At 41.7% G+C, this 27,436-nt stretch overlaps 1 protein-coding gene across 1 annotated transcript in view; it reads left to right on the top strand.

Moving 5' to 3' along the window:
- HHIPL1 (HHIP like 1) overlaps positions 1–22,343 on the top strand; it is a 27,895-nt gene extending 5,552 nt beyond the window's left edge. The window contains 8 exon segments of the mRNA XM_073577706.1: positions 1,296–1,942; positions 4,107–4,250; positions 5,444–5,772; positions 8,327–8,453; positions 10,300–10,445; positions 11,840–11,921; positions 14,163–14,245; positions 20,421–22,343. Coding sequence (XP_073433807.1) covers positions 1,296–1,942; positions 4,107–4,250; positions 5,444–5,772; positions 8,327–8,453; positions 10,300–10,445; positions 11,840–11,921; positions 14,163–14,245; positions 20,421–21,067 — 2,205 coding nt within the window. The 3' untranslated portion in view covers positions 21,068–22,343.
- The last annotated feature ends 5,093 nt before the right edge of the window (positions 22,344–27,436 follow it).

Consider the following 27,436-nt stretch of genomic DNA (forward strand, 5'->3'; position numbering starts at 1 on the left):
AAAGAGCTGTCAAAGGACACCAGAAACAAAATTGTAGCCCTGCACCAGGCTGGGAAGACTGAATCTGCAATAGCCAACCAGCTTGGAGTGAAGAAATCAACTGTGGGAGCAATAATTAGAAAATGGAAGACATACAAGACCACTGATAATCTCCCTCGATCTGGTGCTCCACGCAAAATCCCACCCCGTGGGGTCAGAATGATCACAAGAACGGTGAGCAAAAATCCCAGACCCACGTGGGGGGACCTAGTGAATGAACTGCAGAGAGCTGGGACCAATGTAACAAGGCCTACCATAAGTAACACACTACGCCACCATGGACTCAGATCCTGCAGTGCCAGACGTGTCCCACTGCTTAAGCCTGTACATGTCCGGGCCCGTCTGAAGTTTGCTAGAGAGCATTTGGATGATCCAGAGGAGTTTTGGGAGAATGTCCTATGGTCTGATGAAACCAAACTGGAACTGTTTGGTAGAAACACAACTTGTCGTGTTTGGAGGAAAAAGAATACTGAGTTGCATCCATCAAACACCATACCTACTGTAAAGCATGGTGGTGGAAACATCATGCTTTGGGGCTGTTTCTCTGCAAAGGGGCCAGGACGACTGATCCTGGTACATGAAAGAATGAATGGGGCCATGTATCGTGAGATTTTGAGTGCAAACCTTCTTCCATCAGCAAGGGCATTGATGATGAAACGTGGCTGGGTCTTTCAACATGACAATGATCCAAAGCACACCGCCAGGGCAACGAAGGAGTGGCTTCGTAAGAAGCATTTCAAGGTCCTGGAGTGGCCTAGCCAGTCTCCAGATCTCAACCCTATAGAAAACCTTTGGAGGGAGTTGAAAGTCCGTGTTGCCAAGCGAAAAGCCAAAAACATCACTGCTCTAGAGGAGATCTGCATGGAGGAATGGGCCAACATACCAACAACAGTGTGTGGCAACCTTGTGAAGACTTACAGAAAACGTTTGACCTCTGTCATTGCCAACAAAGGATATATCACAAAGTATTGAGATGAAATTTTGTTTCTGACCAAATACTTATTCTCCACCATAATATGCAAATAAAAGGAAAAAAAAACAGACAATGTGATTTTCTGGATTTTTTTTTTCTCAGTTTGTCTCCCATAGTTGAGGTCTACCTATGATGTAAATTACAGATGCCTCTCATCTTTTTAAGTGGTGGAACTTGCACTATTGCTGACTGACTAAATACTTTTTTGCCCCACTGTATATGAATTCATTTGTGCAAAAAAATGGCGCAGCTTATTTTTCCTTTTATTTTTCTGCCATTGTAGGAGTGCTCCCCGTATGCTGCTCACTTATATGATGCTGAAGACCCCAGCACACCGATGCGTTCCGTGGCTGGCCTCTGTGAGGATTATTGCTCGGATGTCTGGAAAAAATGCAGGTCACTTTTCAGATACATGACGTCTGACAAAGAGTTATTGGCCTTGGAAGGGAACATGGCCAAATTCTGCCGCCACTTGGCTCTAGATGACATCGATTACTGTTTTCCTCATTTGTTAGTGAACACGAAACTCAACCAGAACTTGGGCTTGGTGACGGCTGACTCAGAGGGCTGTCTGCAGCTATGTCTGGAAGAAGTGGCGAATGGTCTCCAGAATCCCGTGGCCATGGTCCATGCCAACGATGGTACGCATCGCTTCTTTGTGGCAGAGCAGATTGGCCTAGTTTGGACCTATCTTCCCGATCGTTCCAGACTGGAAAAGCCATTTTTAAATATCTCCCAAGCCGTCCTGACCTCACCCTGGGAAGGCGACGAGCGAGGTTTTCTAGGAATTGTTTTCCATCCAAATTTCAGACATAACGGCAAAGTCTATGTTTATTACTCAGTGGAAATTGGCTTTGATGAGATCATACGAATCAGCGAGTTCAGAGTTTCCGCTCACGACATGAACATGGTCGATCACAGCTCAGAGAGGTAATTTTCCGCAAGCATTCACCAGCCTGGTGTGCGGCTCTTTCAGTTATTAACTAGCGCTGCTCTCATGGGCACTGCGCCACTTGTCTGAAACCTCCACGGCATAATAAAAACATAGAATTTTGCTGCCATTTTTTAGAGGTCCCTTTCTTTTACATAAATTTCATGCCAGGAAAATAATGGATATGCGATTTTGGGGGGATTAATTATGAGACTCGTTTTGTGTTGAGGAGTTTACCATATGATCCTGATGTCCCATCTCTAAATATAGGAATATATATATATATATATATATATATATATATATACACTCACTGGCCACTTTATTAGGTACACCTGTCCAACTGTGTGTTAAGACTTAATTTCTAATCAGCCAATCACATGGCGGCAACTCAGTGCATTTAGGCATGTAGACATGGTCAAGACAATCTCCTGCAGTTCAAACCGAGCATCAGTATGGGGAAGAAAGGTGATTTGAGTGCCTTTGAACGTGGCAAGATTGTTGGTGCCAGAAGGGCTGGTCTGAGTATTTCAGAAACTGCTGATCTACTGGGATTTTCACGCACAACCATCTCTAGGGTTTACAGAGAATGGTCCGAAAAAGAAAAAAAATCCAGTGAGCGGCAGTTCTGTGGCCGGAAATGCCTTGTTGATGCCAGAGGTCAGAGGAGAATGGGCATACTGGTTCTAGCTGATAGAAAGGCAACAGTGACTCAAATTGCCACCCGTTACAACCAAGGTAGGCAGAAGAGCATCTCTGAACGCACAGTGCGTCGAACTTTGAGGCAGATGGGCTACAGCAGCAGAAGACCACACTGGGTACCACTCCTCTCAGCTAAGAACAGGCATCTGATGGCTACTTTCAGCAGGATAATGCGCCATGTCATAAAGCTCGAATCATCTCAGATTGGTTTCTTGAACATGACAATGAGTTCACTGTACTCAAATGGCCTCCTCAGTCACCAGATCTCAATCCAATAGAGCATCTTTGGGATGTGGTGGAACGGGAGATTCGCATCAGGGATGTGCAGCCGACAAATCTGCGCCAACTGTGTGATGCCATCATGTCAATATGGTCCAAAATCTCTGAGGAATGCTTCCAGCACCTTGTTGAATCTCTGCCACGAAGAATTGAGACAGTTCTGAAGGCAAAAGGGGGTCCAACCCGTTACTAGCATGGTGTACCTAATAAAGTGGCCAGTGAGTGTGTATATATATATATATATATATATATATATATATATATATATATATATATATATATATATATATATATATATATATATATATATATATGTTTAGCAAAGAGAATAAAACAATGTCTCACTAGAAAAATGGCAATGCGGGATCAGAAGTCAGCAGGGGGTATACTTACAGAAAAAGATGATGGACTGTATGTTACATTAAAAAGTATATTCCCACAATTGAAAGCCATTTCCTATCCATAGGAGATGGGATAACTTACTGATCACTGGGGTTCGAACTTTAGGACCCCCACAGCGATCTCAAGAATGTGGCTTTGAAGGGCTTTGTTTTGAATGGGACAGATGTCTCCCTGGTCTCACTCTACTCCATTTATTGTTTATGGGACTGCCAAAAAAGTCAAGTATAGTGCTCCAATATTTCTTCCAGTTCTGTACATAGTGACTATACGCACCTTTTCTGGATCCATAGATGTGTTTTTAGGATACCAGCAGCTAGACCCCCAGAGATCAGTAAGCTATTCCCTATCCTATGGATAGAGCCCTATCCTATGGATAGAGGATAACTTTCAATTGTAGGAATAACTCTTATAAGAAATACACATAGTGTTCCACATGGGCTGGGTCAGAAGAGCATGAAGAACGGCAATAAATTAGTTTTCAGACAGTGGCCAGCCGTGATTCCTTGGGTCCACCAGAGGAAATTATTCTGATGGACCCTCTTGACACTGTGCATGTTCAGTATCATTGTATACCCAGGACATGTAGATGATTTGTGAATCATCCTGTAAGAAATAGACCTTGGTGACAAGATTAGCTCCTATATCATGTTCATATCTTCTGGACCCTTGGGTCTACTTGAGGATCATCTTGCACTCTTATGGGTCAGTCAGAGCATCTGATCGTAAGTAATGAGAATAAACATTTGAATTAACGTACTTAATTTTTGCTGATATTATTAGGATAATCTTGGAAGTGGAGGAACCGGCCTCTAATCACAATGGCGGAGAGGTGCTCTTTGGAGATGATGGCTACCTCTACATATTTATTGGAGATGGAGGCATGGCTGGAGATCCGTTTGGAAAGTTTGGAAATGCTCAGAACAAGTGAGAACATTTACATATATCCTGAGGGAATTTGAGCTGTGTTCTGTTTGTAATCTTTTACTAGCTATGTGTCCTCCAGATACATAATGCAATCCGAAAAAGCTGGAAAGCAAGATAGAGTATTCACCTTTACCCATTATTAAGGATTTTGTTTCTTTTTTTTTCAGACTCTAGTATACTTTTTTTTTTAATAAAGTCTTTGTTTAAATATCGCCCCCATCCTTGGTACCGTTTCTCCAAAGCCTTGCTTGCATTGAGCCTTCTGGAGGACAATGACCAGTCACCATTATCACCATATTTATTGCTGACCTCTAGTCTTTGGTACCATTTTGGCTTATAATGAACATTTGATTCCTTTTTTGTATATATTTTGGGGAAGTGCAATGACCAAAAAAATGGCAATTCTGGCACTTTTTCTCTTTTTTTCTTTTTGACATTTAATTTATGGGTTAAATAATTTAATATTTTGATAGATCGACTATAGACAACAATACCAAATATTGTTTTTTTTTTTTTATATTTCATTATTTTTAATTGAAAAAAGGGTGGGGGGATTAAACCTTTTGGGATTTTTTTAAAGAATTTTTAAAACTTTTTTTTTTTACATTTTTACTTTATATTTTAGTGTCCTCTTGAACCTGCTCCATACTGCACATCACTGACTGTGATGTGCAGTTACGTATGGGGTGCAGAGAGGTTAAAATGATCCTGAGCTGTAGCACCAACATGCATAACATGCCATTTTTGGAATAAGACAGCCATGTTTTGTTTGTTTTTTAATTTTTGACCATCCTTTAGGCCGGGTTCACATGTACGTATTTCACAGTACAGACCGTAGTGCCTGAACTGGCCACAGGTCTCCCCACCCGAACATACAGCCTCATAGACATATATGAGGCCGTAAATATGGGTTGGAAGAGCCATTGCCAGATCGGGCATTGCGGTCTGAATATTTATCTTAAGTTACACTTGTGTGAACAAGGCAGTAAAGGAGAATATTTCTTATTTAAATGCCCTGGTAGGCAGAATATGGAGGTCTTCACATCTGAAAACTCAAAAGAGGTAAGGAAGACTTTGAGCGATGTTGATCAGGCACACTTAGTTCAAAAGTTTTTTTTTTTTGTTTTTTTCTTGTCTGGATGTTTTGTTTTTTTATTATTTTGTCTTGTTTTTTTTTCTCCTTTCATTTCCAGATCGACATTATTAGGGAAAGTCCTCCGAATTGACGTGACTCATAACAATCACGGACCTCTTTACCGAATCCCACCAGACAATCCGTTTGTCAATGACCCATTGGCCAGGCCCGAAATTTATGCATATGGGGTGAGGAACATGTGGCGCTGCTCATTTGATAGGGGAGACCCCCATACAAAGGAAGGGAAAGGACGCCTGTTCTGTGGAGATGTAGGACAGAATAAATTCGAAGAAGTCGACATTGTAGAGAAAGGAAAAAATTATGGCTGGAGAGCCAGAGAAGGCTTCAGCTGCTATGATAAAAAGCTGTGCGCCAATTCTTCTCTAGGTAATGATTGATGATTACCGTATGTGGCCGCACTTCTTCCAATCATGACTATATGATCATTATTTATAGGGGAAATCCAATCAAAAGTTCACAAAATGTTTTACTTTAACATTTTAGAAGCTTCTGTCTGTTTGGCTCCATGTAAATAGGATTTACGCCGATGCCACATTATGTATAAAGCAGTTTTAAATATATAAAAACATAGCAAAATTGCTTTCCAAGTTAAAAAAAAAAATAAAAAAGAGAATAATGAAAAATATGTTCAGTTTTTCCACGCCTGCAAAATCCTGATGTATCAAAATATACAATTATTTAACCGTAGGATAAATGTCATAAAAAAATTATTGAAATGCTAGAAGTGTTTTTTCGTTTGCTACTGGCCCTCCCAAAATATGCAATAAATAGCTATCAAAATCTTTTTAACCACTTAAAAAACAAAAATTGCCACGGAGAACCATTTTTACAGGTCATTTTTACTGCAGAATAAAACTCCGTGGCGGAACTGCGTTTATTTTTTTTCGGGGGAGGGGGGTGGGTGTTGAAGGGGCTTTAAAATTTTACAGCACTTAAAGATTTTTTTTTTCTGTTTTTCAGTGCATTATATGATAAAATGAATGGTGTCATTCAAACTAGAATTTTTCCTGTAGGAAAAAAGGGAAACAAATGTTGAGAGAACAATAAGTTATGTTTCTTAGATGAAATCGAAAACGCCAAAAATATTAAAATTTGTCTAGTCGCGAAGGGGGTTAAAAAGTCTGGGTACATGCTACTGACATACACCTCTGATAAAAAGCTCTGATATATAACACTATATTGAAGCCACATAGTGGCTTAAATCGCCTATAAAGGTCCCATTGTAAAAGCAGAGTAGATTGCACAGTACATGGGATGGAAAATTTACCAGAAGCGGCAGCCTCACATTCACATTGTGGAATGCTTCATTCATGTCAGGCCGTGACAGATTCTCTTTACGAAATCTGCAGATTCCAGGTTCTGTGTCTAGAACGCTCCTTAGTAGCTCCCACCATTTCTGTGAGATCCTGAGGTCACATCTTGGACTATGCATGCAAAGTGCCGCAGTTTACTGCTAGATTTTCAACCAAAGTCATTATGAGTCTGCTAGGCCCACATGGCCGCAATGTTCCCCTTTTTGGGATTTGTTTGGAGACCGGATTTACTTTATATTTTAAGAATGTGCAGCAAAATTGTGGTAAGATTCAATTTAAAGAGGCCTTGTCACTTGCCATAAATACATTATTTTTTTTTTACCTGGTGTAAATGCCGCTGTTCTCTTGAATCCGGCGCTGTTTTTCTTTCATTTCTATGCCTCTGCGTTCCTGAGATATGGCCCCTTCTTCCTAGTATGTATATCTAGTCTCAATAGCCAAGTAGGTGCGGTCTTCTTTTTGTGCCAAGCCCAGTTGCCTAACAAGACTAGTTTTATATATCGAGAAGAAAGGGCCATATCTCAGGAACGGAGAGGCGCAGGAACAAAAGAAAAACAGCGCCGGATTCAGGAGAACAGCGTCATTTACACCAGGTATATAAAAAAAAATACATATTTATGGCAAGTGAAGAATCCTCTAAGCTTCCGAAGCCATTGAGATAACGATGTTATGCCCCCTTTTCTTCATTTCTAATATGCCTCTGATGATGTCCCTGCCAGGATTAACTTTGTGTCCAAAGTCAACTTGTTTAGTAGTCCCACCAAAGGCGGTGTAGTCGCACATACCTTGGCGTGATTGGCATCTTCCACGCAGCCATAAATCATCCTGCGCATGCATGCAACATGCATTTTTCCTGGCCAGGGTGACACAAGGCTGCATGGCGGACATCAATCATACCCATGGGATAATCATTACAGCACCTGCAATCTGTCTCTGCCCAGATGACTGGCCGAGGCTAATTAGTGTTTTGTATATTTGCTCCCCGTGCCCTAAAAGCACACAACACATGGAATGTTTAATGCAGACTTCCCCTTTAAGATGATTTCGCTTTTAACTTTATGTTTAGTTACTTAGTACATTAGATTTGGTAACCATAGGCCTTATTCCGACCTCAGCAATGGGGTGTTCATTGCGCATAGCAACCAATCACAGCGCAGCTTTCATCTCATATTCTGCTCTGAAGAAATGAAAGTCGTGCTGTGATTGGTTGCTATTGGCAACACAGCCATGATAATGCAGCTCCCATTGCTGCCGTTACCAAATCTGAATTTTAGAAAGAAGTAATGTTAAAAAGGGGAAGTCTGATATTTTAAGATGCTTTATTTTATTAATATGTGTATGTTATATTTGGTAACCATAAGGCCACAGCAATGGGAGCTAACTCTTAGCAACCAATCACAGCGCCACTTTGATTTTTTATAAGCAGAATTTCAAATGAAAGCTGCGCAGTGATTGGTTGCTTTGGCAACATAGTCAATTGTTCAACCCCTTGCGGCGCTATGAGAATGAGGCGGAAATTAAATAACGAAAGCATAAATGAAATTTTTTCACCAGTTTGTTTGTTGGCTTGTTTTTTTTTTTTAATTACCAAATATGTTTTTGTGCAGATGATGTTCTTCCGATTTTTGCCTACCCCCATAAGGTTGGAAAATCTGTCACCGGCGGATATGTGTACCGAGGCTGCGAGTATCCAAACTTAAATGGGCTTTATATATTTGGAGATTTTATGAGTGGGTACGTTTCTTTTCTTTATCAAGTGCTCTAAGCTTCAGTAATGCAGTGTGTAATCTGCTGTACGATAATCTGAAAAGTCTCTGCACAGCTCACAAGATCAAAAGCGGGAGATTAATAGTAAGGAGATTTCTTTGGAGAAAATCCGTGATGGCAGCAGATGTAAAGGGGTCGTCTCATCACACAGACCCCCTTTTCATATTTGAGATCCACTATGGTGATCAACTGATTGGGGCCGATTGGGAAATGCAGTATTAGGGCGGGTGCAGACGAGCATATTTTCGGTCCTAGTGCGATCCAAGAACATATCGGACCAATATTAGTCTATGGGGCCGTGCGGACAAAGGAGAAAATTGGTGCATGCTTGGGTTTGAACTAGTTTTCGGATCGCACTCGGCCATGCAAGTCAATGAGTGCATGGGAAACATCAGACTGCACTTGGATGACATCTGAGTGCAGTCCGATTTTCAAACACGGAACATGGAGTTTTTTGCCATTTTCTCCTTATCCGAAATAATCAGAACACACTGTGCTCATACTTGGATCAGAGTTTCATTATCATAATTGGCCAGATTCTATTGGATGAGAGAATCTACGGCCATCTGGACATGCAGCTACATTTTGAGCATTCAGATCAGTGGCCATCTATTTAAAGGATTAATCCCAGTATTTAAAAGTTATCACCTATCCGTTTAGAGAGGTGATGACTTGCTGGGCGGTTGAGGTCCGTCCGCTGCTGAGACTACATCTCTGCAGTGCCCCATCTGAATTAGGCAGAAGCTGCACACCCGCACCCCTTTCTGCATTCATTCTCTATAGGAGTGCTGGAGATTGCCAAGTACTGCGCTTGGGATTGGTGGAGGTCCTTGTGGTCGGACCCCCACTGATCAGCAAATTGAAGGTCTAAAAATGGGAACAACCATTTAAAACATAGGCAAATCAAGTAAGAGCCATTGCTCTTGGGTCTCCACTCTAATTGGTAGGTGGTTCTAACTTCTGGGACCCCATTACATTTGAAAATAGAGGGGATGTGGCATTGCTGTTTTCACTGCTTTTTCCCCAGCATAGCCACACAACAGTACAAGGAAATATGTTACAGTCGAATTTAAGTGAACGGTACCAGCTGCAAGTTTCCTGTACTTCAGGATATGCACTGTGCAAGGAAACCCCAGTGATGCATCTCAGAAGCATTGGGGGTCCCTGGTTTCAGGCCCTGACCAATCGGGGAAAGATTTATAAGATGCTAATAGCCTCTTTGAAAACATGGAAGGCAATTCATGCATGTTTTTCTGCATTTTTATTAAAGCGCCATCACTTTCTTTTGTTCTTTAATAATCAGTTCTGGAAGTTTTCTTCCAATTCATGAATATTCAAGTTTAAGTCTTTTTTTGGCACCAAATATAAAAATTGTTTCATGCAGATGAAGGCTAACACATGACATTTTAGAAGGTTGGGTAATTTTTAAATCTAAAAAGACACACAAAAAAGCAAGCTTCTTTGAGTTTACACAATATTCATCTGATAATGTGTGCCATTATGATAAATTTAGAACTCTGCAAAGGAATACGTGGATTTCGTCCGCGCTGCCCATGTGATGAAATTCCAGAAGGTTAATAAAGTTTGACAGTGGTTTATTCTACGCGTTTCAAGGTTTTTTTGCAACCTCTCCAGGAAATACCACCAGATGTCTTGGAGGTAGACAGTCATGTACATCTCTAGGAAGGCAAAAGGGCATATCAATGTCATACAACCATAATAGATTTCCAGAGTTTTCGAGTTGTGTCTGAATTTTGCATTGATGAAATAAGTTTTTTGCATTGTATTTCTTTTTTTTTGTCAATCACAACAGAAGATTGATGGCCTTGAAGGAAAATCAGAATACAGGGGAATGGCAGTACCATGAAATCTGCATGGGGATGGGGCAGACGTGCTTATTTCCTGGCCTCATCAATAACTATTACCAGTACATCATCTCTTTTGCTGAGGATGAAGCAGGTAAGTGGGCTATTTTTCTATGGCGAAACAAAAAAAATCTACTTGGAAATGTCATATAATTGGGATTTTAGAAACTCCATTCATATAAAAGCCACAAATGCACATCGAAATTCACGTCAAATTCCATAAGGGTATGTTGACGCACAATTTTTGGCATGGATTTTGGATCAGATTCTGCTCCAAAATTCACATGAAAAACAATTTCCTATTAATTTCATTGTGAAAATTGTCTCTTCAGAGAAGAAGAGGACTAGAACTCTAGTGCCACCTATTGGAAGGAGCAGTCATTTTTGACCCTTTAACGAGCCTTGTTACATGACTTAGGATAAAAGCCAAGCCAGAATCTCAATTTGCAGACGCTGTGTTTCAGGGTTCCTGCCCCTCGTCAGTGCAAAGTGGGAGATCTGGTTTGGCTGTGTGAGAGGCGTCTGACCGATATCCATGAAGTACTGTTTCTCCTTGCGGAGATTGACATGCTAAGCATGCCAAGATGAGGAGACTTAAAGCCGCAATGCTCCTCTGGGAAATATACAAATTGTCTCTTCAGAGGTGGCACTAGAGTTCTACTCCTCTTCCTCTGTGAAGAGACAATTTGCATATTTCCAAGAGGAGCATTGCAGCTTTAAGTCTCCTCATCTTGGCATGCTTAGCATGTCAATCTCCGCAAGGCGAAACGATACTTCTTTCGTTGTGAAAACATGTTTATTGTACACTAGGTGTTGTTTCCTTTCCACGTGGAAAAAGAAGCAGCATGTTAATTCTTGAGATATTTCTGATTTAAAATAAATAAAAAAAAAAAAAAAAAAAAAATCAAAATTTGACTAATAAATGATTGAAAGCACAAAATCATTAATTTTTGTTGGATTTGGATTTTTCAGCCAGCAAAATCCACATCTTTTAGGGCCTTTCTTTGCCCCGTTAGTGACCAGCTTATTCTTCCTGTGACCTCTAAATTCATACTTTAAGACACCGAAAGACAGATAATTCTGCCGGGGGGGGGTTGTTCTGCTTCATACAGTTTCTGCTTGACACATTACAACGTCATCTCGTTTCTTATTCTAAAAAATCCACTATTGGCAGCATTTCACATTTATGTCTATGATATTGTCCAGATCTGGCTATTTGCTGAATGAATTCTCTTTATTTGAAGGTTTAGGTTCTTTACAAGTTTGTGCGTGTTAAGGGGGATGTATGACAGGGGGGTTGCCTGCTGTGACTACCCCTTTAAGTAATGAAAGCTGAGCTCTGATTTGTTGCACAGAGCCTAAAATTAAAAAAAAAAAAAAAAAATGCAGATTCATTTAGCAAACTGCAACCTGCCCTTCCTATGTTCTGTACACCTGAGCCCACCTACCAGCAAAAAAATCCTATATAAGACCCTTGCTTCCTTTCAGGAGAACTGTACTTCATGTCTACCGGTATACCCAGTGCCACATCCTCCACCGGTGTCGTGTACAAGATCATAGATACATCAAGGTGAAACTATCCTGAATTTATTAAAATGTATACTGACGTTCCCCTAATCCAGCATGCAATGACAAAGCCTGATAGTTTAGCATCAAATAAGCTAGAAAGCCAATATTTATTTGTTGTTATGTTCTGTGATTTAAATATTTAATATGATCTGAACTGATACATTGTAGCACACTATCAGGACAGAAGAGAGATCGGGGATCACAGAGGATAACATTGTAACAAGAATATTCCCATTGATTGAAAGTAAGAAGTGATCTTGCACAATGTCAGAAGTTGCATAACGTTTAGGCCATGTTCCCAGGTGTGGAAATACTTTTTTTTTTTTTTTTTCTGCAGATGATTGCACCAAAATATACACTAGTAATCTATCGTCCTATGACTATTGCATCTTTGTTTCCTTTTTAATGTTTTTTTTTTTTTTTGTGCAGAAATGCTGGAAATCTGCAAATTTGTGTTTTTACATGGATTTATTTTCAGGCTGCTCATAGAAATCTAGAGAGAGATAAAAACGCACAAAAATGCACAGTTCAACAGAGATTGTCAATGCACAGGGGGCAGGAGTTTTCGGAAAATCGCATCCACTAGCTTGAACGATTAAACACGTCAGATTTTCCCCAAAAAATATAATAAAAAATACAGCAGGAAAAAATAGAAGAATATACACTGTGTGGGAAGCTGGTCTTGAAATGCAACCTTCAGGGAGTTTCCCACCCAAAGTATAAAGGGATAAATATTAGATTCCTTGATCACCTTCGTGTGCCATATACTGACCGAAGTCTGTCTATATTTCAATGTATATGGTTAAAAAGAACCTGTCAGCATGATTGTGTAATGTAAACTACAAATATGGCTGTAATGGTGTTGTAATACAGATTACATTGATACTTTTGGTGAGGAAATCCACTTTGTTGTTCTTCTTGAAATACCATTTGAAATTTTCTGCAAATTAGATTTTGGTGCTCAGGGCATTGGGTTTTCTCCTCCATCTGTGGTTTCTCGGCCACCTGCCTCCCTCTGGTCTGTGATTGGCAGGTCACTGCAGGGGAATCACAGACTGCAGGGGTGGAGGAAATCAAAGACATGGAGGAGAAGACCCAGTGACATGTTCAGCCCCTGTGCACCAAAGTCTAGTTAGCAGAAAACTTGAAATCTGTTCTTCATGCTTAGTGTGGCATTCACAAACACACAAATGCAAAGATTGAGTCAACTTCTCCCCCTTTTTATCCGATTTCAGGTGTGATTCTCATATTGCCCACACCTGTTACTTGCCACAGGTGAGTTTGAACAAGCATCACATTATTGAAAAAGTGGTTTCCCACTAGTTTGTCCTGCCCATTTTGGGAGTTTTGTGTGAAATTATGTCCGGTTTGCCTTTTTTTATGTTTTTGTTGTGTTGTAACAACAATACACACAAAAAAATAAAATAAACGTGTGTATCAAAACCTGTGTAATTGCAATAATTTTCTGGGAGAAATACTTCATTTTCTGGAACAATTTTAAGGGTGTCAATACTTTCGGCCATTACTGTATGTCTTTACTTTACATTATAAAATCGTACTGACAGGTTCTCTTTAACGTATTTAACAAGCCCACCTAACGCCTGCATACTTAAAATTGAAAAAAGTCCTTGTTTACTTTTCAACTAGTTTACTTGTTTAAACAGGCCCACTATCCGGCATGGAGCCCTATGGCCCATATGTTGGGACTCGCTAAAACATAGGGCAAAATTGCTGTGTGAGCAAAGTCTTACATGGAATCAGGTCCTATTGTACATGTTTTTACAACACATTAATTTGTGCCACAACATAATATAAATTCCCCATATCTTACTGAAGGTTTTGAAATGACAACGTGTTGTGTGTGCTGATGAACTACGCTAATCATCTCATTAAGGTTGTCACAACTACTGCATTCTACTACCAAGTGCACCGTCTCGTTACACTGGGATGCATCTCCCTATGTATTCGCCCCCCGGTAATGATCAGGCTGATCAGCTGGTGCACACATATCTGCGGGTTGCGATCAAATCTCCTAGTCCCCTCTTCGTCTTGCCGACTGGTGAATCTATATCTCACATTTTCTGTTGATATAAATAATTAATATCCTCTTATTAGGAATAGAGATGAGATGGAGAGTTCTCATGCGCAGTCTCTCAGGGCCCGGATCACTGCACATGACAGCTGGAAGCTCTCTCCTAGGCACTAATTTTCACCGCTTGATAAGTTCTCTCTGTTGCCACAGGAGGGCGCCACCAGGCAAATGCAGCTTTCATCCCATACCAGTGAGGACAAGAAGTGCCGCTATACCCTTTGTACCACAAGAAAGTAAGTTCAGAAACGCTCTACTTATTTTTTAGAAAAAATAGTGAAGGCTGAGATGGGGAATGATACAGCATGTCTTCTGCCATACTGCCTTCCCATCAACCACAGACCTACTGAGATTGGCAGCATTGCCGCAAGATTGAGGGCTCAGAGCCACAGAAGCATGGCAACATCAATCCAAGTTTTAAGAACAGATCTGTGTTCTCAGGAACATCACCATCAGAACAGTGAGTACCGCTCTGGAGTATAACACAGGATGTAACTCAGGATCAGTAATGTAATGTATGTACACAGTGACTGCACCAGCAGAATAGTGAGTGCAGCTCTGGGGTATAATACAGGATGTAACTCAGGATCAGTACAGGATCAGTAATGTAATGTATGTACACAGTGACTGCACCAGCAGAATAGTGAGTGCAGCTCTGGAGTATAATACAGGAGGTAACTCAGGATTAGTATTGTAATGTATGTACACAGTGACTGCACCAGCAGAATAGTGAGTGCAGCTCTGGGGTATAATACGGGATGTAACTCAGGATCAGTACAGGATCAGTAATGTAATGTATGTACACAGTGATTCAGGATCAGTACAGGATCAGTAATGTAATGTATGTACACAGTGACTGCACCAGCAGAATAGTGAGTGCAGCTCTGGAGTATAATACAGGATGTAACTCAGGATCAGTAATGTATGTACACAGTGACTCCACCAGCAGAATAGTGAGTGCAGCTCTGGAGTATAATACAGGATGTAACTCAGGATCAGTACAGGATCAGTAATGTAATGTATGTACACAGTGACTGCACCAGCAGAATAGTGAGTGCAGCTCTGGGGTATAATACGGGATGTAACTCAGGATCAGTACAGGATCAGTAATGTAATGTATGTACACAGTGATTCAGGATCAGTAATGTAATGTATGTACACAGTGACTGCACCAGCAGAATAGTGAGTGCAGCTCTGGAGTATAATACAGGATGTAACTCAGGATCAGTAATGTATGTACACAGTGACTGCACCAGCAGAATAGTGAGTGCAGCTCTGGAGTATAATACAGGATATAACTCAGGATCAGTACAGGATATGTAATGTATGTACACAGTGACTGCACCAGCAGAATAGTGAGTGCAGCTCTGGGGTATAATACAGGATGTAACTCAGGATCAGTACAGGATCAGTAATGTAATGTATGTACACAGTGACTGCACCAGCAGATGTACACAGTGATTCAGGATCAGTACAGGATCAGTAATGTAATGTATGTACACAGTGACTGCACCAGCAGAATAGTGAGTGCAGCTCTGGAGTATAATACAGGATGTAACTCAGGATCAGTAATGTATGTACACAGTGACTGCACCAGCAGAATAGTGAGTGCAGCTCTGGAGTATAATACAGGATATAACTCAGGATCAGTACAGGATATGTAATGTATGTACACAGTGACTGCACCAGCAGAATAGTGAGTGCAGCTCTGGGGTATAATACAGGATGTAACTCAGGATCAGTAATGTATGTACACAGTGACTGCACCAGCAGAATAGTGAGTGCAGCTCTGGAGTATAATACAGGATATAACTCAGGATCAGTACAGGATATGTAATGTATGTACACAGTGACTGCACCAGCAGAATAGTGAGTGCAGCTCTGGGGTATAATACAGGATGTAACTCAGGATCAGTACAGGATCAGTAATGTAATGTATGTACACAGTGACTGCACCAGCAGATGTACACAGTGATTCAGGATCAGTACAGGATCAGTAATGTAATGTATGTACACAGTGACTGCACCAGCAGAATAGTGAGTGCAGCTCTGGAGTATAATACAGGATGTAACTCAGGATCAGTAATGTATGTACACAGTGACTGCACCAGCAGAATAGTGAGTGCAGCTCTGGAGTATAATACAGGATATAACTCAGGATCAGTACAGGATCTGTAATGTATGTACACAGTGACTGCACCAGCAGAATAGTGAGTGCAGCTCTGGGGTATAATACAGGATGTAACTCAGGATCAGTAATGTATGTACACAGTGACTGCACCAGCAGAATAGTGAGTGCAGCTCTGGAGTATAATACAGGATATAACTCAGGATCAGTACAGGATATGTAATGTATGTACACAGTGACTGCACCAGCAGAATAGTGAGTGCAGCTCTGGGGTATAATACAGGATGTAACTCAGGATCAGTACAGGATCAGTAATGTAATGTATGTACACAGTGACTGCACCAGCAGAATAGTGAGTGCAGCTCTGGAGTATAATACAGGATGTAACTCAGGATCAGTACAGGATCAGTAATGTAATGTATGTACACAGTGATACTGATCCTGTACTGATCCTGAGTTACATCCTGTATTATACTCCAGAGCTGCACTCACTATTCTGCTGGTGCAGTCACTGTGTACATACATTACATTACTGATCCTGTACTGATCCTGAAATGTAATGTATGTACACAGTGACTGCACCAGCAGAATAGTGAGTGCAGCTCTGGAGTATAATACAGGATGTAACTCAGGATCAGTAATGTATGTACACAGTGACTCCACAAGCAGAATAGTGAGTGCAGCTCTGGAGTATAATACAGGATGTAACTCAGGATCAGTAATGTAATGTATGTACACAGTGATTACACCAGCAGAATAGTGAGTGCAGCTCTGGAGTATAATACAGGATGTAACTCAGGATCAGTAATGTATGTACACAGTGACTGCACCAGCAGAATAGTGAGTGCAGCTCTGGAGTATAATACAGGATATAACTCAGGATCAGTACAGGATATGTAATGTATGTACACAGTGACTGCACCAGCAGAATAGTGAGTGCAGCTCTGGAGTATAATACAGGATGTAACTCAGGATCAGTACAGGATCAGTAATGTAATGTATGTACACAGTGATACTGATCCTGAGTTACATCCTGTATTATACTCCAGAGCTGCACTCACTATTCTGCTGGTGCAGTCACTGTGTACATACATTACATTACTGATCCTGTACTGATCCTGAAATGTAATGTATGTACACAGTGACTGCACCAGCAGAATAGTGAGTGCAGCTCTGGAGTATAATACAGGATGTAACTCAGGATCAGTAATGTATGTACACAGTGACTGCACCAGCAGAATAGTGAGTGCAGCTCTGGAGTATAATACAGGATGTAACTCAGGATCAGTAATGTATGTACACAGTGACTGCACCAGCAGAATAGTGAGTGCAGCTCTGGAGTATAATACAGGATATAACTCAGGATCAGTACAGGATATGTAATGTATGTACACAGTGACTGCACCAGCAGAATAGTGAGTGCAGCTCTGGGGTATAATACAGGATGTAACTCAGGATCAGTAATGTATGTACACAGTGACTGCACCAGCAGAATAGTGAGTGCAGCTCTGGAGTATAATACAGGATATAACTCAGGATCAGTACAGGATATGTAATGTATGTACACAGTGACTGCACCAGCAGAATAGTGAGTGCAGCTCTGGGGTATAATACAGGATGTAACTCAGGATCAGTACAGGATCAGTAATGTAATGTATGTACACAGTGACTGCACCAGCAGAATAGTGAGTGCAGCTCTGGAGTATAATACAGGATGTAACTCAGGATCAGTACAGGATCAGTAATGTAATGTATGTACACAGTGATACTGATCCTGTACTGATCCTGAGTTACATCCTGTATTATACTCCAGAGCTGCACTCACTATTCTGCTGGTGCAGTCACTGTGTACATACATTACATTACTGATCCTGTACTGATCCTGAAATGTAATGTATGTACACAGTGACTGCACCAGCAGAATAGTGAGTGCAGCTCTGGAGTATAATACAGGATGTAACTCAGGATCAGTAATGTATGTACACAGTGACTCCACCAGCAGAATAGTGAGTGCAGCTCTGGAGTATAATACAGGATGTAACTCAGGATCAGTAATGTAATGTATGTACACAGTGATTACACCAGCAGAATAGTGAGTGCAGCTCTGGAGTATAATACAGGATGTAACTCAGGATCAGTAATGTATGTACACAGTGACTGCACCAGCAGAATAGTGAGTGCAGCTCTGGAGTATAATACAGGATATAACTCAGGATCAGTACAGGATATGTAATGTATGTACACAGTGACTGCACCAGCAGAATAGTGAGTGCAGCTCTGGAGTATAATACAGGATGTAACTCAGGATCAGTACAGGATCAGTAATGTAATGTATGTACACAGTGATACTGATCCTGAGTTACATCCTGTATTATACTCCAGAGCTGCACTCACTATTCTGCTGGTGCAGTCACTGTGTACATACATTACATTACTGATCCTGTACTGATCCTGAAATGTAATGTATGTACACAGTGACTGCACCAGCAGAATAGTGAGTGCAGCTCTGGAGTATAATACAGGATGTAACTCAGGATCAGTAATGTATGTACACAGTGACTCCACCAGCAGAATAGTGAGTGCAGCTCTGGAGTATAATACAGGATGTAACTCAGGATCAGTAATGTAATGTATGTACACAGTGATTACACCAGCAGAATAGTGAGTGCAGCTCTGGAGTATAACACAGGATGTAACTCAGGATCAGTAATGTATGTACACAGTGACTGCACCAGCAGAATAGTGAGTGCAGCTCTGGAGTATAATACAGGATGTCACTCAGGATCAGTACAGGAATCATAATGTATACACATACCAGAAGAATAAAGGAATAATATGATGTAAGTTGTCTCTCTGATATCAATATTACATTTCTATATGTAATATGAATTACACTTGTTCCCTCTGTCAGATTTTGTTCTATGACAGCACTGCAGACTTTTGCAGAATGTGGCGCTGCTCCTCTGGCCGCCGGCGTATGTAGGTCAGCGCCGCTCGGAGAATAGTACTGTAGCTGTGTTGGTTGTCTTGGCAACAAAGATCTTTTCCATGGAATCGACTCTCTGCAAGTAATCTACATGCACAAAACCCTCTCAGCGTCTTCTGTGAGACTGTGACGCGGGTCTGCCCTCATCATACACACTATTAATATGACATGAAGTGCACAGATAGCGGAGGTCGGCTCGTCAGATGCTTCACTCTGTAATTTTTTTCTACTTTTTCTACAAATTATCTACGAGGAGAAAAAAAATTGACAACTTTACAAAAAAGTATTGGTTACAAATATCGTTTTATTGGTGCATACAGATCCTATGATGACCTATAGGTCCCCAGGGCTGGTGTAAGGCAAAGTGTGGCACTAGGAAAAAATTAAAAGTGGGGTCCCAATTGCTAAGGTATTGCATCTCCATACAGGAACAGTTACACTTTTAGGCCGTTAAATTAGGGCTGAATGGCTATGTACAAGTTTATCATTGCTCGTTTACTGCACTGTTCACACAGGAGGACGAGCAATGATAGAGAACAATTGATGATGTCAGTGCTCTGTCCCCCTGTACAGTGCAGATCAGCAGTATATCCTCGGTTTACATGGGCGATAGGCTGTGGATAACCTTTACTGCTGCTGAGTTTTGTAATGCATAAGGACCCTAGGTCATGTGACTATGAAATCACCAAAGGTCCTTGAATCTGCACTGACAACGCAGGGCTGGCATTATCCGTTCAATTTCTGTTTTGTGAAGGCAAGAGGCCCACCAAGGCTGCAGCTGAGTATGGATTTCCTTTTGGAGAAAGGGGCCATGCCTCCCACTCCATTAACACTTTTTCTATGGCTACACACTACAAAAACCATGTTGTCTGAGCCTATGATCTTGTGTAGTCTCATCCTACAAAGAGCTCCCTACCATCTGCTTTTTCTTTATTGTCTGCAGGTCATGTATAGGAAACATGAACACGGTTTCTCATCACCGTGGGATCAGACTACACAGGTTTCGTTTGTAGTCTGTAGCCATGGAGACACAAATAGAATCTATATACACAAAACAGAATTTTATCAAGACGGCTAGCGATAGAACTTATTTCCTGGAACTTTATTATTCTTGGCCTTAGGACATGTCAAGATTTCATCAGTATGGCCCAACTCCCATCGGTCGCAGAGATTGGTCTTCAATATTAAAGTCCTGAAAAAACCCACTTCGTACTCATGATAGCAGCAACACATATTATAAAGTCATATATATTCATATATTTTCAGGTTTTTTTTTTGTTTTTTTTTTCTTTGACAGAGTTGATAATAAAAACAACTCCAACAAAACGGCCAAAGGTGAAAACCTCATCCAGAGCCTCCGGGAAGACCAAGGTCACCGCACAGCCTCCAATTAATTCAACACCCGATTGGGTGGAGCAACTCCTAAAACTGATGCAAAGTCCGGGAGATAAACCAAGGACTCCAATCAACACCACGGCCAGACCAGCCACAACGAGATCACCAAAACCAAAGAAAGGTGGTAAGAGCAACGAAAGGAGAAGCCACAGGAAGAAAAACAAGGCACAAATTGCTGCCGATTCCAAAGCCTCCTCTACGGAGCTCCGTAACGGCGCAGTACGCTTGGCAAACAGCCAGAGGTCGGACCGCGGACGAGTGGAAATCTATATCAATGGAGAATGGGGAACGGTATGTGACGACTTGTGGAACACCAAGGCCGGAAGCGTTGTGTGTCGTCAGCTGGGGTTCCCATACGTTATAAAAGCCGCCAAACAGGGTGAGTTTGGGGAAGGACGGAACCTCCGCATCCTCCTTGACGATGTCGACTGCACTGGAAAGGAGAAGACTCTTCTGGACTGCAAGCACAAGGAGATCGGCAAACACAACTGCAATCACCAGGAAGATGCCGGAGTTATATGCAGCCACATGGAGTATGCCGAAAGTTGATGACTTGAAAGGTTTCACATTCCGCAAATCGGAATGTCGCCTCGTGATAAAGACAAAAGTAGACCATTTTTATTTTTAAAGGGAATTCTACATTTTAGAATTTTTGGACTACACCAGTGCAACTTCGTCTTCTTGATTATTCCAATTTATCACCAATTATTTTGCTGTATAAACTAATCAATGTATTGTCCATAGCAGCAGTGCTCTATTTGCTCGGGATGGCAGTTTTTTCTGTTAGATATTCTTGATAAATAACGCCGGATATGTCGATTAGAAATACACGTTTGTACCCCTTTAAATGGGAAGAAGTCTACTCTCATGGGGAAAGTAGTTATTTGGTAGACCAGCTCTAAAATCAGCAAAAGATTATTGCAATTGAAAAAGCTTTAAAAACATTCACACGCATTTTTTAATTTTTGTTATCAGCACTTCAGTCTTTGTGATGAGCTTTGTGTCCAATCATTGAAATAAGCAGCTCTCGCTTTCTCTCTCGCAGCAGGAAATCTCAGCACTACATGCAACACCAACCACAAGTATACACAGCGTTGTCTATGTATAGCTGAGAAATATCCCTTGGGCACTTGTACTTACTCAGCCACTCAGAAAAGCGTTATTCTGATTGGCAGGTGTATTAAATAAAATTATATGACACTAAATTTTTACATTAATCTTCCTATTTTGCAGAGAGATTCTGATGCTTTTTGAAGCTCCCCCCTCATTTCTTGAATAGGCATAACAAAGTGTATCACTTTTTCCATGAAATGTTCCTTTAAGGTGGACTTATCACTTGCCATAAAATGTATAATTTTTACCTGGTGTAAATGCCTCTGTTCTTCTGAATCCGGCGTTGTTTTTCTTTTGTTCCTGAGATATGTATATAAATCTAGTCTTGTTAAGCTCAAGAAGAATGACCACACCCATTTTGTTAACGCCCACTTGGCTAACAAGACTAGATTTATATACAGGGGAAGAAGTGGTCATATCTCGAGAATGGAGAGGTGCAGAAAGAAAAGAAAAAACACTGGATTCAGGAGAACACCAGGTAAACAAAAAGAATATATACTAAGTGACTCTGTATGAATAAAGAAAATTCATTAAATCTAAATGTATTAAAAAAATTATATAGAATTCATTCAAAAAGCATGAAGACTTTTTCCAGAATTTTCATATATACTGATGGTAAATGTTAAAGCTTCTTTTTTATCTGTACATTTGGATTTATGAACTCTTAATTTTGATAATTTTTTTTCTAATAAACATAAATGGTTCAATTTTTTTTTTTTTTTGCTTTTTTTATGATGTTATAATTTAAAGGCGTACTAAGCTCAGGACTTAGGGTGCAGTTAACCATTAGGATGACACTCCACCCGACCGTAGCAGGATAATGACCACATGACTGCGAAATAAAAAGAGGGCGGGCGAGTATTTCCCGGTGACCCCACCCATAAAAAGGTGACTCCTCCCACAACCCATACCTTTTAATAATTTGGATAAGATGCCCATGTGACCCACAATGCTCATGTACTGCTTTTAAAAGTAATGGACACCCAGTCAATTAATCAGAGTGGTCCGTACTAGACTTTTTATATGTGTTTCCATGTTCTAGCAGTGTTCTCTATTGGAAACACTAATTCCAGGAGACAAAACTGCATATCTGGTGCACCATATGGCGGCACACTGAGGTCTGTATTGAAATCCTATGGGAAGTCTGTCTCTGCATGGGGTCTGTGTGTGTGAGGCCTGGGTTACACCAAGACTGTACTGTAGATGCTTAGTGTCCACTCGGCATAGAAGGCAATGAAAGAATTAGGTCCATTTTTAAAAACTGGCGAGAAAACACCAGTTATTTCGGAATGTTGCAGAACTTGATGGATAGCAGCCGATACATCCCACTCGTCTCACTGGGATTTGTATTTCATTATTATTTACTTATGATCCTCATTTAGGAAAAAAAAACAAACATCTGAGTGAATTTGTTACCAAGACGTAAAAATAAAATGAGCAATTTGGTTATTAACTCCTACAGTGCAAGGTAGAGATCATCATGGCTTGTACTGCATTTCATGGCAGACACATAACGACACCTAGTGGTGAAAGCAACGTATTACACATCGAAACCTTAGTCATTACCTGGTAAGGGGAACAAAGTAATTTATTCCTAGTTTTCTGTTTTGCTTTTTTACCTAAACATCCTGATACCCAGGCATTGCACTTTGTTCTACATCTATGGATTATGAAGAGACTGTTAACTCCGAGCTTTGCTTTACTCACCCTGCCTAGATCTAGCGCTGATTTTCCACCTCCGCTCCTGGTGTCTGTTATTGTCTGCAGCACTTACATCACGTCCACAGCACTGCAGCCAATTACTGAGCTCAGCGGCTCTTTCCAAGTAGATTGCATGAGCCGCTGAGCTCACCGATTGGCTGCAGCGCTGTCAATGTGACGCCAGCTCGGCAGACAATAAATAGCAGACACTCTTGATAAAGTGTTCCACAGTTCAAGAAAAAACCACAAAGGACAAAGGTCTGTGTTATCCTTAGGGGAACCGATCTTATATGAACACTGTATGGCAATGCGTGCCTTTATTATTTGGACACTAATATATTTATGACTCTTATTTTGACACCATCCTGACTGATTGAACCATTGTAACAGGTATTTGTACCTTAACAGTCCGCCACATAGAGGGTCACCACACGGCAGCATCCAGCATATGCTGGCAGCAACTAATGGTAGGGTCTAACTATTGGGCAACTAATGGTGGGGTCTGACTATTAGCAGGGCAGGTTTTAGGCAAAGTGGGGTCCTGGGCAAAAGTTTTAAATGGAGCCCCAAATGCTAACATATTGCACATATAATAATAATAATATAGTACACTCCTCATAGCCCACCATATAGTATAATACACTCCTCGTAGTCCTCCATATAGTATAATGCACCCCCCATAGTCCTCCATGTAGTACAATTCACTTCCCATAGTATGCACTCCATATTTCTTTATATAGTATAATGTATTCCACATAGTCCTCAATACGGTATAATGCATGTCCCATGTAGTACATATAGTATAATGCACTGTCCATAGTCTGATAGAGTATAATGCGGCCCCCATATAGAATAATGCAGCCAACCCCCAAGGATATAATGTAATCCCTTCATAGAGTATAATGCAGCTTCCCCATAGAATATAATGTAGCCCCCTCAGAGTATAATGCAGCCCCACCACAGAATATAATGCAGGGAAGTGAAGAAATAATTAACAAATATATAAAACCTCTAACTACACAATGTGACAAATGAGGATAGTGCCCAAAGAGCATAAACATGAGGACTGCTGATAGGAGTCCGTTCACACTTCAATTCAATAGTATGTTACGACATTTCGATACTTGAAAAATAAACTCCATGAACTAGGTATGAGTGAAGACACGGCTTGAAGGGAACCTGACAGCTTCACCAAACCACCACCCTGAATTTATTGCTACCTCTATACCCTCCCTAACAAGTTCACTTAATTGTCTTATTGATTTCTGCCTATTCCAAAAACCAATTTTATAACTGCGGTGGCGATATGCTAATTAGAGGATGACTAGTTGAGGAGGTGTGGTTTTCCACAGACTGATCATCCCACTTATCAAGGTATCATACTCCTGTGAATAACATGATTTGCGAGACCGGAGTCACCGCCAGCTCTTTGCAATGCACATTAAGCAGGGTGATTGTTCCTGGATTCATTCTTGCACTGCACATGTCCTGCATATCTCACGGCTGGCTGAGTCCTACATCATTGCTGCCTCCTGCAACATCCACAGGAAATTTCTGCGCATGTGCTGCCCTGGGAATGATGGCACCTGCGCGAGATTGTGGATAGGGTAGCAGGTCACAGAGTAGCGTGACCTGTAAGTCACTGACAGGAGGCTGGCGGCAGGCAGGTAAGAGGCCGGAGAGCTGATGATGAAGGCCCAGGCCCCCTGGTCCTTGCAAGATCATTTGCATAAACATTTGCCGATTGATTTCTAGAAGATAGAGAAGCAGACTTAGGCCGGGGTCACACTGGCGAGGAATACGGCCGAGTGAGAGGCGCTAAAAGCACGCATTAGACACGGACCAATAATTCTCTATGGGTTTGCTCCCAACAGCCGTATATTTCTCATCCGTATTCTACGGTCCGTGGCAATCGCAGCACGCTGCGATTGTCAGCGTACTACGGCCGTAGTACGCCAATGCAGGTCAATAGGTGCGCAAAAAATACGGATTACACACAGACCAGACGTGTGACCTGCGAGCAATATGCAGGTCTTTTGGCTGGTGACAGGAAATGGGCCAATCCATCATCAGGAAGCCTAGACATGCAAATGAGCTCAAAAAGCGCTCCAGACATCCAGGAAGTACGCCTCCACGGAGTACAGCAGCATCATGGCGTCCACTTACATAAATGTGGAGATGTTAATAGTCCTGGTGCAGGAGCGTCCCGAAATCTGGGACCAACGCGATGCCAATTATTCCAACCGGGCAAGAAAGGAGGCGTCATGTAGGCGCATCTGTCGCCAGATGTACCATGACTTTGGTGACCGACCACGTGAGGAGCAGCATAAAATTCGTAAGTACAAGCCAAAACATGAGTAACCTTAGCGCACAACAAAAAAGGAATATAGAATCAGCACCCCCCTTCCTGTGCATGTACTTTTTTCCTCATGAGGCCGTTAGATTTGGATGTGACACGTGGATTCACACAGCCATAATTAGGGTTTAGGCCACAAGCTCCTCATCCTCCTAGACAAACCAATTATTAAGTGTAGCTAAAGAGACCCTGTGTATCTGCCCAATTAGATATGCCACCATAGGTAGAAAGCACACCTCAGAAGGCCCCATGCCTAGACTACTGGTAGCAAATGTGACCTATCAAATATGTGAATTTGACAATATTTCCTGTCACATTGCAGTGGAAGATGTGATGAGACGCTGGCGAAGCATCTGGGACCAATACCGCTGGGAACGCCAGGAGCGGTCCAGGAGTGGGGATGCGGGATACGTAAAACGAAAATATATCTATTACGACCGCCTCTCCTTCCTCGCCCTAATTCTGGATCTGAGACCGTAAGTAGATACCTCACACCACATTGCACAGATACTTTACAGGGCCAAAAATATTGATGTATTTTTGCCTCTGTTCTATTTCATAACAGAACTCAATCCAACCTTACGGATCGAGGAACGGGCTCAGAGACAGAGCCCATAATTGATCCTGTAGGGGATGAGGTGGCTGGCCCATCTTCTCCCCCTACAAGAAGCATGGCAGAAGATGAGTCATCACAGGAGAACCCATTGGCTGCCCAACAAACCACACCACCAGGACGGTCTGCTGCTGCCCCATCACCCATCCTGGAAGAGCCGGGCAACTTGAGCAGCAGCCCAACTGGCCAGATCATGGGATCCCCACAGGCTGCTGTTACATCCCGGTGAGGCCGAAGAAGGCGCCAGGTTGCTGTTCAAGAGAGCAGGACCAATGTGGACACAGGGGTGCTAAATTATTTATCTAGAGTCACTACAGATGATGGGGAGGAGGCCTACTCACGTAGACTGACCCTTTATCTCCGTGCCCTTTCCCGTGAGGTCAGGCTCCGTATTAGGGGATGTTTTCAGATCCTGCTTGATGCAAGCACCCCTCCCAATACCCCATATGAGCTTTTCGAATATCTGGAGAGGTGGCAGCTTTCCCCCCGAAATCTAATGCGCATGAGACCACCCACACAGATGCTTGCTCAAGCAGGGTCTGAACATCCTCTAATACGTGGGCCTACACCTCACCCCCTTCCTCCCCCTACCCAACCTTCCCAACAGCAGCAACAGATTTCTGGCTCTAGCCAACCCCACCAATATGGCCACTTATTCCCACCCAGTGTTGGAGGCTGGTCCCAACCTGGTTGAGGACGACATGGCTATATTGGTGGGTATGAGACACGGGCCTACCCGCCCCAACAAGATGCCCCTCAGCAGTATTACTATGGCCACTACCCCCAACAATCACAGGAGGAAGGTCAGTACCAACAGCATGGGCAACAGTATGCACCCATACAGGGCGATGTTGCTCAAAGTAGTCAGCAGCAACCACAGGCTGCTCCTCCGCCTTCTCGTTCCCCAACATTACACAATTTATAAGTGGCTTAAAACATGGAATTATTAAACCCATACTGTACATGACTGTTCTTAATCGGTCTGATGGGAGGAGATGTCCAGTGTGTTTGAACTGGTGGTTAAAATCCCAAGGCAAAGTAAAAAAGAGGTTTTATCCAGCAGCAAAATGAGCTAAAACAGATAATACTAACATTTCTTATGACGGTTTTCAAATCATATGATTAAGACACCATG

The sequence above is a fragment of the Dendrobates tinctorius genome, unplaced genomic scaffold (genome assembly GCF_039654945.1).
Source record: "Dendrobates tinctorius isolate UK_male_01 unplaced genomic scaffold, ASM3965494v1 ptg000057l, whole genome shotgun sequence".
In the NCBI taxonomy this organism is placed as follows: domain Eukaryota; kingdom Metazoa; phylum Chordata; class Amphibia; order Anura; family Dendrobatidae; genus Dendrobates; species Dendrobates tinctorius.